At 43.9% G+C, this 16,553-nt stretch overlaps 3 protein-coding genes across 6 annotated transcripts in view; 1 reads left to right on the top strand and 2 right to left on the bottom strand.

Moving 5' to 3' along the window:
• Positions 1-6,475, bottom strand: part of LOC107377128 (membrane-anchored junction protein) — a 56,278-nt gene extending 49,803 nt beyond the window's left edge. For both annotated transcript variants that reach the window (XM_015946554.3, XM_054748817.2), the window contains exons 1-2: positions 6,372-6,475; positions 6,155-6,261 (exon numbers count right to left, since the gene is read on the bottom strand). In XM_015946554.3, the coding sequence (XP_015802040.1) occupies positions 6,155-6,255 (101 nt within the window). In that variant the 5' untranslated portion in view covers positions 6,256-6,261; positions 6,372-6,475. The remainder of the gene's footprint in view (positions 1-6,154; positions 6,262-6,371) is intronic.
• Positions 6,476-6,619: 144 nt separating this feature from the next.
• On the top strand, positions 6,620-8,750 carry zgc:101765 (glyoxal reductase). 2 transcript variants are annotated; one of them, XM_015946553.3, is made up of 6 exons: positions 6,620-6,694; positions 6,970-7,219; positions 7,354-7,499; positions 8,009-8,148; positions 8,243-8,401; positions 8,475-8,750. In XM_015946553.3, the coding sequence occupies exons 2-6, from the start codon at positions 6,981-6,983 to the stop codon at positions 8,652-8,654; spliced, it is 864 nt and encodes a 287-aa protein (XP_015802039.1). In that variant the 5' UTR covers positions 6,620-6,694; positions 6,970-6,980; the 3' UTR covers positions 8,655-8,750. The 2 variants fall into 2 exon arrangements, with proteins under 2 accessions (XP_015802039.1, XP_054604791.1); XM_054748816.2 differs by lacking the exon at positions 6,620-6,694 and having other exon boundaries at positions 6,751-7,219.
• A 2,814-nt stretch (positions 8,751-11,564) lies between these two features.
• Positions 11,565-16,553, bottom strand: part of badb (BCL2 associated agonist of cell death b) — a 21,616-nt gene continuing 16,627 nt past the window's right edge. For both annotated transcript variants that reach the window (XM_070544278.1, XM_015946552.3), the window contains exons 2-4: positions 15,071-15,217; positions 14,609-14,832; positions 11,565-12,455 (exon numbers count right to left, since the gene is read on the bottom strand). In XM_070544278.1, the coding sequence (XP_070400379.1) occupies positions 12,318-12,455; positions 14,609-14,832; positions 15,071-15,209 (501 nt within the window). In that variant the 5' untranslated portion in view covers positions 15,210-15,217 and the 3' untranslated portion in view covers positions 11,565-12,317. The remainder of the gene's footprint in view (positions 12,456-14,608; positions 14,833-15,070; positions 15,218-16,553) is intronic.

The raw sequence follows: 16,553 nt of genomic DNA, 5'->3' as shown, positions 1-16,553 counted from the left end.
AAAAACACATAAGAACATGTATACCCACACGCGTACATTTACACACACACACACACACACACACACACACACACACACACACACACACACACACACACACACACACACACACACACACACACACACACACACACACACACACACACACACACACACACACACACATATATACATGCCCACACACACACACACATATATACATATATGCATACACCCACACACACCCACATATCCATAAGCATACTGAATAAGTGTTAAAAACTATAGTAAAAGGAAGGTAAAAGAATCTACAGATTCAGGAGAGAAATGGCTGAAGGAAAGAAACTGTTCTTGTGTCTGGTAGTTTTTGTGTACAGTGATCTATCGCGTCTGCCAGATGGGAGGAGATGGAAGAGAGTAGATGCAGGATGTGTGGCATCTTGGACAATATTCACTGCCTTTTTCCTGGTCCTGCTGATGTACAGTTCCTGGACAGAGGGCAGTTGGGCACCAATGATTTTTCCTGCTGTTTTAATAATACGCTGTAGTCTGCATTTGTCCATTTTTGTGGCTGACCCAAACCAGACAGTGATGGATGAGCAAAGTATGGATTCGACTGCAGCAGTGTAGAAGATGATCAGCAGCTCTTGTGGTAGGCCGTACTTCCTTAGTTGCCGTAAGAAATACATCCTCTGCTGAGCCTTTTTGAGGATGGAGTTGATGTTTGTCTCCCACTTCAAATCCCTGGAAATGATAGTTCCCAAGAACTTGAATGAGTCCACCATTGACACTGGGCTGTTGGATATTGTGAGGGGGGGGCAGCACTGTGGGAAGCTTCCTAAAATCCACGACCATCTCCACAGTCTTAAGGGTGTTAAGCTCAAGATTGTGCTGACTACACCAGACCACCAGCCTCTCAACTTCTCGCTGATAAGCAGACTCATCACCATCCCGGATGAGCCCAATGACAGTGGTGTCATCTGCAAATTTCAGGATTTTAACAGCTGTGTCCTTAGAGGGGCAGTCATTGGTGTACAAAGAAAAGAGCAGTGGAGAAAGGACGCACCCCTGTGGTGCACCGGTGCTGATCAACCTTGTGCCAGATGTAACGTTGTTCAACCGCACATGCTGGCTCCTATTTGTCAGGAAGCTGGAAATCCACTGACACATAGCAGGGAAACAGTGAGCTGAGAAAGCTTTGAGGTGAGGATTTCTGGTATAACGGTGTTAAAAGCAGAGCTAAAATCCAAAAACAACATCCTTGCGTAGGTCCTCGGTTGATCAAGATGTTCCAGGATGAAGTGCAGCCCCATGTTAATTGCGTCATCCACTGACCTGTTTGCCCTATATGCAAACGGCAGGGGATCCAGCTGGTGGCCTGTGGTGCTTTTAAGATGGGACAGCACCAAGCGTTCAAAGGACTTCATGACTACTGATGTCAAAGCCACGGGTCTGTAGTCATTCAGTTCGGTAGGGGAGGATTTCTTAGGTACTGGGATGATAGTGGAGCTTTTGAAGCATGGTGGAACCTCACACAGCTCCAGCGATCTGTTGAATATCGTTGTGAAGACAGGTGCTAGTTGGACAGCTCAGGTCCTGAGGCAGGAAGGAGTTACTCCATCTGGGCCTGGTGCCTTCCGTACGTTCTGTCTCCTAAAGATGTTGCAGTCATCCTCTTCATTCACAAGAAACGTAGCTTGTGATTTAAGCCGGGCGTACACTGTGCGACTTTTCCACTCGTAGCATTCAGCTTCAGCTCAAACTGTACGACTTCCTCGCAGGGCAGATCTCACGAGTCAGGCGCTCACACTGCACGACCCAGTTCTCGGATGCGACCTGACTGCTCACACTGTACGTCTGGTAGCAACACGTCGGCCCTAAAAATATGCTAAAAATAGCAGTTTTTACTCAACACGTCAGACTTTTTTGTCTTGTTTTGCCTGTTGTCCTTCATTATGACTGAGTGTCACAATAGAGATATTAAAACAAACCTACCCAAAAATATGCAGTGGTTTGGGGGAGGAGCGACAGCCATTCACCATAAAGCTGAAACCAGGGGCTCAACCGTTCTCACTGAAAGCTCCGAGGAGGATCCCATTACCATTAATGGACAAAGTTAAACAGAAACTAGCCCGCATGGAGGACCTTGGGGTAATATGCAGGGTGGAGAAACCAACCGATTGGTGTGCCGGCATAGTGGTCGTACCGAAGAAGTCAGGGGCTGTGCGCAAATGTGTGGACTTAACTAAGTTGAACGAGTCTGTGCGCAGAGAGAAGTTCATTCTTCCATCAGTGGAGGAAACACTGGGGAGACTGGCTGGAGCCAGAATTTTTAGTAAGCTGGATGCAAACATGGGGTTTTGGAAGATTCCCCTAACTGAAGATTCAGCTAAATTAACAACTTTTATCACACCCCTCGGGCGCTTCTTCTTCAAACGGCTACCCTTCGGCATAGCTTCATCTCCCGAACACTTCCAGAACCGGATGGCGACCAAAGTCAGAAGGATTGGAAGGAGTAGTGTGTCACATGGACGACGTGCTCGTGTGGGGCCACATGCAAGAAGAGCACGACGCTCGCCTGCATGCCGTGCTGACAAAAATTCAGAAAGCTGGAATCACCTTGTACATCGCAAAGTGTGACCTGTCAAAGATGAAGGTGAGCTTCCTTGGTCACGTGGTCTCTGCCAGCGGCATCGGCCCAGACCCGGCAAAGACTGAGGCGGTGAAGAGGATGAAGGTGCCGACAACTGTGAGCGAACTAAGATCATTCCTTGGGATGGTGAACCAGCTGGGGAAGTTCATCCCACAGCTGGCAGAGAGGGACAAGCCGCTACGAGACCTCCTCTCTATAAAGAACTGCTGGATGTGGGTTGCCAAGCAGGTCAGAGCTTTTCAGGATCTAAAAGATGCACTGACAGCGCCACCTGTTCTAGCCATGTATGATCCTAACATAGAATGTAAAGTTTCTGCAGATGCATCTTCATATGGCCTGGGTGGAGTACTGCTACAGAGATGGGACGAAGAATGGAGACCAACAGCCTACATGTTGCGGTCGCTCACACCAACCGAACAGAGATATGCTCAAGTGGAGAAGGAGGCATTGGGGCTGACTTGGGCCTGTGAGAGGTTTCGAAATTTCCTCATTGGAAAACATTTTCAGCTGGAGACTGACCACAAGCCTCTCCTGAGTCTTTTAGGATCGCAGGCACTGGATACTCTACCTCCTCGGATACAACGCTTTAGAATGCGCCTGATTTGCTACTCGTACTCCATATCCCATGTAGCGGGAAAATCTCTGGACTGCAGACACACTGTCAAGAGCTCCAGTAACGAGCAAAGAGACAACCGATGAAAAAGAGCTGGTTGAGGACACTAACATCTACGTCGACACAGTGGTGGAAAACCTTCCAGCAAGTACTGCGTACCTGGAGGAGTTAAAAGACCAATTGCAGAGGGACAGTGTGTGTGCACGGGTGATGCAGCTGTGCACAGAAGGATGGCCCACACGCACGGCGTCACAGAACCAACTATGAAAGTGCATTGGAGTGAACGGACGTTTCTCACGGCCCAAGATGGTCTTCTGCTAAAGGGACAAAGACTGGTCATATCAGCTGTTATGAGAAACATTGTTCTGTCCAGGCTGCACGTGGGACATCAAGGCATGGTAAAGTGCAGAGAGAGAGCACGCATAGCCTGTGTGGTGGCCAGGGTTGAGTCAGCAGCTGAACGATCTGGTTCTAAACTGCCGGACGTGCTGTCAGGAGAGGCAGAACCACAGGGAGCCGCTGATGACGACACCATACCCAGGTCGGCCATGGCAGAAGTGCGGAGTGGATCTGTTCATGTTGAAAGACAAAACCTACCTTTTAGTGGTGGACTATGTATCGAGGTACGTAGAGATTGCTCTTTTGACCCCATCTAGAGCGGATGATGTAATTACCCATTTAAAGTCAATCTTTGCAAGTCACGGCATTTGTAAGACTTTAATCACCGATAACGGACCGCAGTTTTCAGGAACGGCCTTCGCTGAGTTTGCCTAAGTTTACGGATTTCTTCGCATCACCAGCAGCCTGAGATACTCCCAAGGAAATGCAGAGGCTGAGCGAGCGGTGCAGACGGTCAAGAGACTCCTAAAGAAAGCGAAAGACCCCTACCTAGCCCTGCTGTCATATCGGGCGACTCTGCTTCAAAATGGCTACAGCCCCGCTCAACTTCTCATGGGGAGGAGAATTCGTACATCTATACCAATGCTTCCTGCTCTACTGGATCCTGACCGTCCAGATGAAAATGTTGTGGAGCTTAAGGAAAAGGAGAGGAAGAGGAAGGATGCACAAAGCTATAATCAGCGGCATCGTGTGCAAAATCTCAGTAGACTCACACCTGGGCAAGAAGTGTGGGTTACAGACCAGAAAACATCGGGAGTTGTCATCAAGGAACATGCCACACCGCGCTCCTATCCGGTGGAGGGAACTCATGGGATCATCAGACGGAATCGCCCGACATCTCATCCCCAGGAGACCTTCACAGGAGCAGGGCAGCAGCAAAACAGCTGAACAGCAAAGCGGGGATGCTCCAACTCAACAAAGTGTGGATCTGCCAGCAGTAACAACACCAGAGCAGAATCTCCTGAAACCATCTCTGTGACCGGGACCAGAGCAGGGAGAGCTGTGATCAAACCAATAAGATTGGACTTATAAGTCATTCCAAAGTTTTCACAAGGACTGGCTGAAGAAGAACTCGGGAACGTTTAGTGGAAGGAAAAGCTGTTAAAAGTTTCTGGATGTTTGTGGAAAAAAAAAAACTGGCACAGTTACTGTAATGGTTATAGTGTTTCTATGTATTGCCGGTTCAAGCGTTCAACAGAATATTTGGCACAGGGAAAGTGTTGTTTTGGAAATATTTACTCCAACTAAGCTGAAGTTAAAAATGTGTGATTGATGAGTGTGTGAATGGTTCAAGACAGGAGACAACCTTCCAGCCAGGGGGCAGAATAATCCCCTAATAGGGATGTAAGAAAATATCGATATGGCAATATATCGTGATATTGTTTCCTGCAATATTATATCGATATTCAAAAGCTGTGTATCGAATTTTGGGAAGAATTCACATGCAAACATTTGTGTATTTTCATTTCCTTTGGTGCAATTCAAACGCCGACTTCTAGTTGGCAGCAGTGTGCAGTGGGCTTTGTTTCCACTATTGAAATGTACATCTCTTTATTATGGTTCAGATACATCACGATAAACATGTTAAGTATCAGTTTGGGCAGTTTATTGAAATTTCCTACAATAAATTCAGTCTAAAAAAATTGCTGCTATTGTCTGGCTGAATGTATCGCAATATATCGTGGTATATCGTATCGTCTCCCCCGTATTGTGATGCATATCGTATTGCCAGAATTTCACCAATACACATCCCTATCCCCTAAGGTTGTGCATGAATCAGTGGTAGTCTACCCACTGATTCTAGGACAGGGGCGTGTCCAGGGAGTGGCCTGGGGTAGCATATGCCACCCTTGGAATCTGATTGGCCATCCCAGGTGTCACCACACTAATTTACCTTCAAAAAGGCTTTTCATTGTCCACAAAAGGCTTGGGGGTAAAACAAAAAAAGCATAACCATTGGTGCCACCCATGCACAAAGTTGTGCCTCACCTGGGCCACCCCAGTTTAAAACATCTGGACACGCCACTGTTCTAGGAAAGGGGAGAGGTGGTGTAATGTTATGTTATGCTGTTGTGGATTACAGGCGACTGGTTATGACGTCAGCAGGGTGACTAGGGAGAGAAGACGGAGGCCATGTTATGGAGACATGCAGTGAGAAAATAAAGCCACGTTAAACCCGCAGTTGGACTCATGCAGTGTTTTAATAACGCGACAGTCTGGGCCTCTCGCCTTAGGCTACTGCCCCCGCCACCCGACTCCAGATAAGCAGATGAAAATAGATGGATGAATCTTCTGAAGTCAAATATAACAAGTGAAATTAACGTAATAATCTTTAAATATAAGTTTTAGTTAAGGTATTCCACCCAGCAAACAGATTATCTTGATTTATATTAGACCTAGCTTGATTTAAAGTATTAATTGATTATGTCATCAACGTTTATGTGTTGTTTCGTTCTCAAAGGAGTTCAAAACTGTATTTGGAAGTTGTGAAAAGCTCGTTTCTGTCTTGCCTGTAGCCGGTCCCTCCTCTGATCTTGAATTTGTAGATGAAGCTTCCAGCTTTAAAGAAGCGAGTTTCTGGGACCGGGAATGAGAATGGCTTCAGAGGCATGGCGGGCTGTGGAGGGAAACAGGTCATTTACGTGTGATTTATAATGATGAGCTGTTTTGTAACTCGTAAGAAAATATTAAAATATCTAAAGTTTATTGAACTGCTCTAAACTTTACCGTAATATCACCAGAAAATGGCGACCACTAATTTTCTGCCGTCCTCCTCGATGTGAGTGGAACCTCCGGTGGGACATCAACAGTTAAAACGCCGCCTGTCAATCAAACACTTGGCTTGCATCGTCATTGGCTGGGCCTTCACTAACTCCCGCCTTGTGGTCACATGGGCCAATTTGATTGGCCGGATCTTCGTCCAATCCGCGGTGCCGTAATGGATGTCGCTATGGTGACGGAAAAAATCCCGCCCAAACTGAGTGTCACGTGACTGTCAGCTGGTTGGTTAGCTCGCGTGTGGTTTACTTTGTCCGGCAGCAACTAAACAGGTTGATTTCTCCACGTTTTTCTTGACATTTTGCGGCTTTTAAAATAGAGAAATGAAAGAAAATGTTCATTTATTTACTTTTATTTAAAATGTGTCCACCAGGCAAACAACCTATGGATTTTCATTCTGAAATAGCGAAGTTTGTTCCATAAGTTCAGCGTATCACTGTTGGTTTGTTACGTAGAGGTTAAGTAATGCTGCGTAACATCAAGCTCCAGCGGTAACACGTGTGTTTTACTGTTTTATTATTGGTGCACTCCTTGTTTATCCTTCCAGGGTGGACCAGGATGCCTTCCTCTCCTGTTGTAGTCCTGAATGCAGGGCTGCAGATGCCTATCCTGGGTCTGGGGACCTACAAGCTGCGCGGTCCTGACGAGGTGCATCGGTCTGTGGATGCTGCTCTGGCTGCAGGGTACAGGGCCTTTGACAGTGCAGCTGTCTACCGCAATGAGGCCGACCTAGGCAGGGCTCTGAGGGAGCTGCTGCCAAAATATGGCTTAACCAGGGAGGATGTGTTCATAACCAGGTGATCATAGCCTGCCGCCACTCACAAGCCCGTCTCATGATCCCATAGTGGTGAGGTAGTGGGTGTAATTCGGTCACAGAAAGAAAGCCTACTGGGGGATGATGTCATTGAACAAATGTTCTGTTTGAATGCAGTAAGCTGGGTCCCAAGGATCAAGGTGAAAAGGCCATGGAGGGTGCCCTCCACAGCTTGACTCAGCTGAACTTGGGTTACATCGACCTGTACCTGATCCACTGGCCCGGTACTCAAGGACTACCAGTGGCTGATCCACGCAACGCGGGTAAACGGCACATTACGTCAGTGTTTCCCTTGGTAACAGAACACCCGCTGCTAGAAATACCCAAATCTGACTCAGCTCTAATACTGAACCACACAGAATGCAGTGTTTTCATAGTTTACAATAATCCAGGATTCTGATGATGACCTACAGACAGTGACCTGCCCCAAAAAGTCATTTTCATGGACAAAAAAGCCGCATTTTCCCACATTATTCATCAACAGGCTGAGTTATAAGACTAATATGCATGCAGATAATCCTGAAAGTGTTGTTTTGTGTTAGAGCTAGTGTGTTTAGCTTTGAGATGTACACGTGGAGCCTGACCCTCTCTTCTGTTGGCGAATGCTGCATCACACAAGAAATAAAAATCAAACAGTTTCTGGGTGTTTTGAGATCATTTAGAAAATTCTACAGAAACATTTCTGATAAGTGAAGGTGTGAGCTGCCGGGTGGTTCGACCTCTCCGGTGTAGATGCCGCAACGTGATGATGTCATCTGTTGTCCGATTGCAGGTAACCGAGCTCAGAGCTGGGCCGCACTGGAGGAGCTGCATGGTCAGGGGAAGCTGAGGGCTATAGGAGTGTCCAACTACACAGCAGCACACCTGAGAGAGCTGATGCAGAGCTGCAAAGTCCCTCCTGCAGTGCTACAGGTCAAACAGGAGCTAAGGCACCTGCGTGTGAAAGGCTTTTGGAGTCGGTGAAAGGAGTGGAGCAGGTACTAATTCAGCAACATCTTCTCTCCAGGTGGAGTTTCACCCTCAGCTCATCCAGACAGACCTGAGGAGTTTGTGCCAGGAGTACCGGGTCTGCTTCCAGGCCTACTCCTCTCTAGGGAAAGGAGAGCTGGTCTCCGAGCCTGTGATTCAGGAGGTGGCAAAGAGCGCTGAACGCTCGCCTGCACAGGTAGGATTTTCTCCTTTCCTCAGCAGACGACTCGTTTTGAAGGTAAAGAGAGATTTTTGTTCCTCTCCTGCAGGTTTTGCTGCGCTGGGCGGTGCAGCAGGGAGTCCCGGTTCTCCCTAAATCATCAGATCCGGTCAGAATCCAGCAGAACGCAGAGGTCTTTGACTTCTCTCTGAGTCAGGCTGACATGGACAGACTGACAGCTCTGGACCGGGGACACCGGTACTGCTGGGACCCATCAGAGGTGGCCTGAGACAACTGTGGTCTAAGAAACTAATCTCCCATGATGCCTTGTGCCAGAACATCTCTCAACTGCAGGAATTCTACTAAAACTCTTTATCCATCTGAATGTTTCTCAGGAAATAGATCATCTAATAACTGGGAAAACCAGAGGACAACACAAAGGTTTTAGATTTCTTATTTTGCCTTAAAGAGCAAGTCACCCCCTACCAGAGCATTACTCCACTCCCATTTCCTGTTTGAAAAATGCAACAAATGCTGTTGCCTAGCAGACCGAGAGGGCGGAGTCGCTAACAAATACACACACACACAAGCTCACGACATTATGACATCATATGGTACCAGCTAGGGTACCTCTGAGCCAATAGCGATGGCAGATTTAAATCAAAATGCAGTGCAGAGTTTTTACCTGACAACGGCACAACACTGACAGCTTTAAGCAGAAAATTAGTTTTAACTGAAATCCACTAAAGTGCAAAACTATTGACTGCACGTGTCTGCAGCACGATTAGACACTCGTTTATTTAGTTTATCAGAAAAATAAGTTAATTTGGGGGTGTCTTGCTCTTTAAAGTCATGCCAGTTTTTCTTTGAAGATATGAATACAAATGTGTCAGTTTGCCTCGGTGACAAACTTAGAGAGCAAGTCACCCCTTACAAGAAGCGTACTTCACTCCCACTTCATGTTTGAAAAATGCAACAAATGCTGTTGCCTAGCAGACGGAGAGGGTGGAGCCACTACAAATACACACACTCACGACATTGTGACATCATAATCTACCAGTTTACATCATAGCATACCTCTTAGCCAATGGCGATGTCAGATTTAAATTCAAATGCAGTGAAGAGTTTTTACCTGACAACGGTACAACACTGACAGTTTCAGGCAGAAATTTTAAATTTTAACTAATATGCACTTAAGTGCAAAACTGTTGACTACACATGTCTGCAGCATGATTAGACACGCATTTATATAGTTTATCAGAAAAAAATAGTTTATTTGGGGGTGACTTGCTCTTTAAGTCTCAGATTTTATACCAAACAATAAAAGTTTAAAACCAGAAACGGGAAGAATGTGTCCAAAACCACTCTTAAAATCATTTATTTAAGGACGTAGAGAAAATACATTTACAAAAAGTCATTAAAAACGAAAGAAGTTCAGTCATCTTCACACACATCTCCAGATTCAAGTAGCACTAAGGATGGTGTTTCCGCTCCGTTCACTGGTGGCAGAAGCAGAGCACAACTTCATCTGAAAGGTTGTTTTCCTCAGTCGTGATGGGAATTCACACACATTTATACACACATGTACATAAATACTAGGTGCTGAAAAAAATCCATTCAAGTCTGAATCGGGATTCTTATTTATAAAGGTTCAGAATCGATTCACAAAGGTTCAGAATCGATTCCAAGAACTCAAATATTTGGCACGTTACAGGTTTGAGATGCACTTTTTTGATCTTTGTTAGGAGAGTCAGTACTCCGTTTACTTTTGTGGTCCCATAAATTGAGATGATTTATGTTTGAATCTGCTGATAAGAGGGCACTTGAATGTAATTTTTTCCATACTCAGAAATTTGAGATATTCTCATATTTATTTTCTAAGTTGATAAATGAGTACTCAGGATTACTCATGTAACTTGTTTCTACACATACTTGAAAAGTATTTGACCATGTTACTTTCAAAGCTACTGTTAGGTAACTACAGATTTGTTATATTTTACAAGGTAAGCAAAAATAAATGTTGCCTTTTGGTCAAAAGATTGTTTCTGTTTACAGTTTAGAATCACTTTAGTTTACATTGTAAATTTGCATTTTTGAGCATGACCAGTTTAAAGTCTAATAAAAATGGCCCATAGCTTTAACTAACTTGTACAACAAAGTAGTTCATCCTGGAGCTGACACTCTTTGTTAATACTGATTGTGAATCGATTTAAATTGAGAATTGATTCTGAATCGAATCGGCACCCCAAGAATCTGAATCAAATCAAATCGTGAGTTGCTCTAAGATTCACATCCCTAGTAACCAACATCATAGATTAATAATTCCTCATGTGAGAAATGTGAAAAGTTATGGTTTCAGATATTTGAATTAACTATAAATGATGAAAATTAACTTGAGGGGTCCCACAGGGTTCAGCACTGGGCCCACTGTTGTTTATGATCATAAATACTTAATGCATCACTTTGGTAAATGTTTCAACCGATGACTTAAGTCATTTATAGTAATTTTTTTGTTTATACTGATTGTGAATCGATTTGAATTGAGAATCGAGAATCGATTCTGAATCGAATCGGCACCCCAAGAATCAGAATCAAATCAAATCATGAGTTGCTCTAAGATTCACATCCCTAATAAATACTGAGCTTCTCTGGAGCGCAACGTGTGAACGGTACAGGTTAAGGCGGCGATCAGGTAAAACGGCGAGGCCGGATGTTCGGCGTCAGGTCAGAGGTCACAAAATGCTTCAAAAGGCAGTTTCAAACATTTACACTGAAACGACAGGTTTATTTAGGTGATAGTGAGACGCCAAGTAAAAAAAAAACTATTACTTCAGAAATCCGACACTAACAGTAGTTTTAGTGAAAGAGACGTGAAACACCAACAAGTCTTAGAAAAGGGGCACCGTTCAGATTGTCTGGAGTTGTCACACTAATGAAATAAAACGTCCTTCTCAGCTGACAGATAAAGACAAACTCATTTTCAATAATCACACATTGATAAAAGTCACAAAAGCTTTTTTTTTTATTATACCAAGCTGTATAAAAACAGTCACCATAGGTGTTTAATCGTGGTTTGTGTGCTTCGTGGTCGGATCGGCGCTCCTCCAGCTTCAGCGTAACAAAAGGGAACAAACTGCATTTAAACAAACTCTTTGATATAAAAACAGACTCTTAAAAGCATCAAACCTGTGCTTTAAATACGTGACAACAGCCACAGATTGTACACAGCCTATTGCTCCGCCGTAACCGCGTCGATAAACTTCTGATTAAATCCCCTTATTTATAAACCCCAGCCAGACAATTTCATCAAATATTTACAACATATGTACACATAAAAGATTTCATTTTTGCTAGTCCGAGGCTTTAAAGGACTCGCTTGTGCTCTTCTCTTTTAATCTGACCCTGAAGTTTCACGAGAGATGCGCGTCCTCAGATTGTCCAACTACAAGAGTGTTAAAGCGGTTTTCTGATAGTCACGTGTGATTGGCTGACTGTGGAAAGGGTTTGTAAAAGCAGACAAACAGGAACGCCTCCAAATTCTTCAATTTCTCAAGGTTTTTCAAGCCGCTTCTGCAGATTTTTGACAATAAATTGCAGCGATTGTCGAGACGAGAGAAAACGTTTGCAGGAAAAAGCAGCTTGTTAATCAGACGTGGAAGGCCAAGGCGTTGCGTTTACATCTCAGTACGTTCATCTCTGCTTTGATCTGAAATGGTCACTTTTTCCGTTCGCTAAGATCTTTGATCTAACTGGTGGGATTCAGACAGCACAACATTTCTACATCATAAACACAAAAAGTAGATCTCAGTGACATAAAGACAAACTCTAAGGTGGGACTCACTGAGTTTGTGTCTCATTGAACAAGTCCCCGTGTTCAGAACCATCTTCCTTCCCTCACATTGTTCGGTAGCTCCCCGTCTCTGTCCGTCGGACCCGGCCGGGCTCAGATATCCTACTCGGTGCGCTGCGTGGGGTTGTCATGGTGGCTGTTCTCTCCGTCGCTCTCCTGGTGACTGAAGAGGTAGTTCCACCAGCTCCTGGAGTGGTGCATGGGTTTGGTTGACCCGGCACTTCTCACCTTCCTCATCTCCTGGAACAGATGCAGAAAGTTTTCATAAACTACATCAATTAAGGTTGCATTCAGGAGGTCTCCACCTTTCAGGAATAATGTCTGATTTTTTTTTAAGAAATCCATCAAAGTGACAGCCTTAGCCTAGCCTAGACATCTAGACCCACTGTAGCAGTAGAAACAGGTTTTGCTCTGCAGGTCGGTTAATAAACAACGGGTTCGATGGATCTCTACAGCCACTATAACGGATGATTCTCAGAGGTCTTTTCTGTAAAATAAATAAGGGTTGTGTATAGCTTTTGTATGTCGCTCCCCAGATTTCTACACAATAAATCGAGTATGGAACAATCAGTGAATTGTACAATGCCAACAAACCAGAATTAGTCAGTAAAAACTTGACTCTATGTAATACTCCTAAGGATTTGGCAATTTTACCTTTTATGTAACTAATACGGGATTTCCATGACAAGTCTTCAATAAGAACTCCAAGAAATTTAGTTTCTTTTACTCTTTGAATTTCAATCCCATCTATTTCCAATGACACATCACTGTTCTTTTTATCATTAAACAGAATAAAATTAGTTTTATTAAGATTCAGTGTCAATGTATTTGTATCAAACCGGTTTTTAATTTTAATCAGTTCATCATTTATCACTTTAGCCACCTCCTCAATATTTGATCCTGAATAAAACAGTGTTGTATCATCTGCAAATAGAATGGTACCGAGTGTCTTAGATGCATTTACCAAGTCGTTAAACAAAATGAACAGTTTTGGTTCGAGGACCGACCCTTGTGGCACTCCACAATTAATTTCACATAGTTTTGATTTATGGTCCTCTATCTGAACAAACTGTTTCCTTTTTTCTAAATAAGTTTTAACCCACTGATGAGACACGCCTCTTAATCCATACGGACTTAATTTTCGAAGTAACCTTGAGTGATCAATGACGTCAAAAGCTTTTTTCAAATCAATGAAAACATTAACAAAGTCGTTTTTATTGTCAACTGCTGTTGATATTTTACCCACTAATTCCATTATTGCCATTGCTGTGGAATGTTTAGTTCTAAACTCACATTGTTTATTGTTTAAAATATTTTTTTCGATGAATTTATTCAACCTTGATACAAATACTTTTTCCAATATTTTAGAAAACTGTGGAAGCAGTGACACCGGCCTGTAATTATTGAAACTACGTTTATCACCACTCTTACACAAAGGAATGACTTTTGCTGTTTTCATTGCGTCAGGAAATTTCCAGTAGAAAGTGATAGATTACAAATGTAAGTGAATGGTTCAATGACGGATTCCATGATGGTTTTAACAGTTATCATGTCCAGATCCTGATAATCGGTTGATCGTTTGTTTCCACAGTTTTTTACAGTGTTTCGTATTTCTTCTTTATCTACTTTGCCAAGTACAATACTATTGACAGTACTAATCATTGTGGTCAATCTCGCCTGCTGCTGCACGTTTGGTTCCTGCCCCGCTCCTTCTATAAGTCGAGGCACATGCGCTGTAGTGCCACTCCAGCTCAGCGTTCGTGCAGAATCACCGGAGAAACAACACATCATGGCAAATCGACAACGGAGCTCGGAGAATACATCATTTATTTTGCTAAGGTCCCCCCAAAGCCCTCATACATACGAATAAACAGCATCGTGTAAGAATAATAGCTGTAAAACACAGTAGTTTAGCTCTGTTGGACAACCAGAGGTGCGCGTTCACGGACGAGAGGCGTTGGTTTTAACCATAATTAAGGAAGCAGGAAGACCGGCTGATGATGCAATACGTTTTTCCACCTCTAGATGGTGCCTTCTGACACAAAACTCCAGATTTCAGCTTTAAGCCCCCAGAAAACCCGAGGAAACAGGACGCCTTAACATCCTCAATCTGTACACTTATATAACTAACTTGTGTTTTATTGTTAATCCTTGTTGTTTTTATAGTCCTGTTGCTGCGGCGGGGTGGGAAGTTCCCCGTGTAGGGAGCAGTAAAGGGTTATCTTCATTAATGGTGGTGTAAAGGTTTCGACGATGACACACACTTTGTTCTCGGCTGGTTTAGACCGGACATGAGCTCATCTGTCCTCTAGGCAGTTAACCATTTACCCAAACCAGTTCCTCTGTCCCAACAAGGACTCGCCTAGAGCTACAGCCCAGAGGCGTCTCCTCACCCCTTTGTCCAGCAGGCTGTCGAACTCGTCGCTCATCCTTCGGAGCTGCCGGCCGTACTTCTTGGCGGCCCACAGGGCTGGAGGAGCAGACTTTGATCTCCCTCTGAATGGGAACCCCTCTGTAGGGGTCCCAGGCTCCTCCTCCGCCACCCTGGCCAGGAGATCCTCATCTCTGGAGACGTTGGAAACGTGGGACTCCGAGTTGAGCCTGATCCGACCATTCACTGCACGAGAGAATGGATGGTGAAAACACGGAAAGACAACATGTCCACGCACCAACCAAAGAACCGGTTTCACTTTGTAACACAAGACATTTATTTTATTTACTTACTGCACACAGAGAGGGAAAACCTTGCCTGAATCTCTAGTGATGTCCTTAGTGTATTTGTTTGAAGAACAGAAACATGCTTGCAGTAATAATACTGTGGAGCCTCGCTCCGCTAATCCCTTGTGTTTGCTTACACGGGAGCCTGAGCTCAGGCAGGTTGGGGTGTGGGCGAACGCTCTCCTCTTGACCCGCTGACGGCTGCTTCTTCTCTCCCTCCTCCACCTCTTCCGACGGCTCCGAGTCACTGTCTGAGATCGTGAAGTGGGCAGCCATCGTAACATCTGGAGGAGAAATGACGTGCTTCGCATGACTCAAGGAGAATCACTTTAACCTTATAGGCTATCATCATTTTACAGGATCTGTACCCGTTAAGGCTAAATATGCTAAATACCAGCTTGATTTGTGCAGATCTGTAGATTAGCCATCGCCAAGCGCTAATTCATGCTAGACGGAAATCCCACGGGGAAGTTTTTACTTCCAGAATCATCATTTTGAATGAGGCTGCACGATATTAGGAAAACCTGCGATATTCGATGACAATGATTAATATTGCGATGACGATATCACTTGCGATAAATAAAAACTTAACTCAGGAACAAAAATAATCAAAAACAAAGACATAAAAAAGTCATAAAGATGAGAAAAGCAAAAGATGGGAGGAAAGGGAAAAGAAAATGAATAAGAAAAGGCAATCGGTGGATCCCGGGAAAAGCAGAATCAGTAGAAAGAGCAGAACTAAGCTAACTCAGGTGTTTGCTAGCCATTAAAATTAGGTGCCGTCCGCCTCGGGGTCGGGACTCTGACCTATGAGAACCCATCCAGTTGGCCAAATGGGTGAAGTGTTCTCTTTGCTGTGTTAAAAAAACATCAGGCTTCTGTTTGACTGACAGCATGCATCATGTGTAGCAAACATTTGAGCTGACGATATTTATCTGATCTTTGCGATATGCACATTGTGCATGCTGATATCACAATAACGATATATTTATGATATATTGTGCAGCCCTAATTTTGAAGGTAATCATTATTAAAATAAAAATTAGGATGAATTTTTATTAGAGTTGGACCAATGTGAGCTTTTCTGGTGCCGATACCAATATGAAGAGGTGATGATCAGCCGATAGCTGATTAGTCCCATCGATCTGATAACCATTTAAGAAAACGTAACTGTTGAATCTTAATTTATTGCAATTTACAGAAACAAAATTAATAATTTTTTTATAAAGAATTCAACATCAAACAGATAAATAAAAGGTATCAGTTGACAAACATGTTTTAGAGCATTCAGGAACATAAATAAAATTTGGCGCTAACGCCGTGCTGCCCGTGGACGCGCCTGACTTTAAATCAGCTCTACTGAACAGGTGTGTCTGTCTGTCGATTTATTAGAGAGTGGTGGATATCGGCCCATTATAGATCTAATCAGGTCAGATCCCATCAATCAGAAATTGGTATTGGCGCTGAAAACCAGGATCCGTGCTTCGCTAATGAAGCACGTAGATGCAGGAGGAAGAAAAGAGTGAGAAAAGTTGACAGAGGAATAAATATGTAGCAAACTGAGGAAAACATGGAGATTCAAAGGCATGTAAAGAAAAGAGTGAGGAGGAAACCCACATT

The sequence above is a fragment of the Nothobranchius furzeri genome, chromosome 14, assembly GCF_043380555.1.
Source record: "Nothobranchius furzeri strain GRZ-AD chromosome 14, NfurGRZ-RIMD1, whole genome shotgun sequence".
NCBI lineage: Eukaryota > Metazoa > Chordata > Actinopteri > Cyprinodontiformes > Nothobranchiidae > Nothobranchius > Nothobranchius furzeri.
This window is presented reverse-complemented; position numbering and strand designations above follow the sequence as displayed.

Bases quoted from the DNA above. Each gene is read 5' to 3' on its own strand.
- zgc:101765 (XM_015946553.3), top strand. From the start codon at position 6,981: ATGCCTTCCTCTCCTGTTGTAGTCCTGAATGCAGGGCTGCAGATGCCT. The intron at 7,220-7,353 runs GTGATCATAGCC...GTTTGAATGCAG, and splicing joins GAGGATGTGTTCATAACCAG to TAAGCTGGGTCCCAAGGATC. The intron at 8,149-8,242 runs GTCAAACAGGAG...TCTTCTCTCCAG, and splicing joins TCCCTCCTGCAGTGCTACAG to GTGGAGTTTCACCCTCAGCT.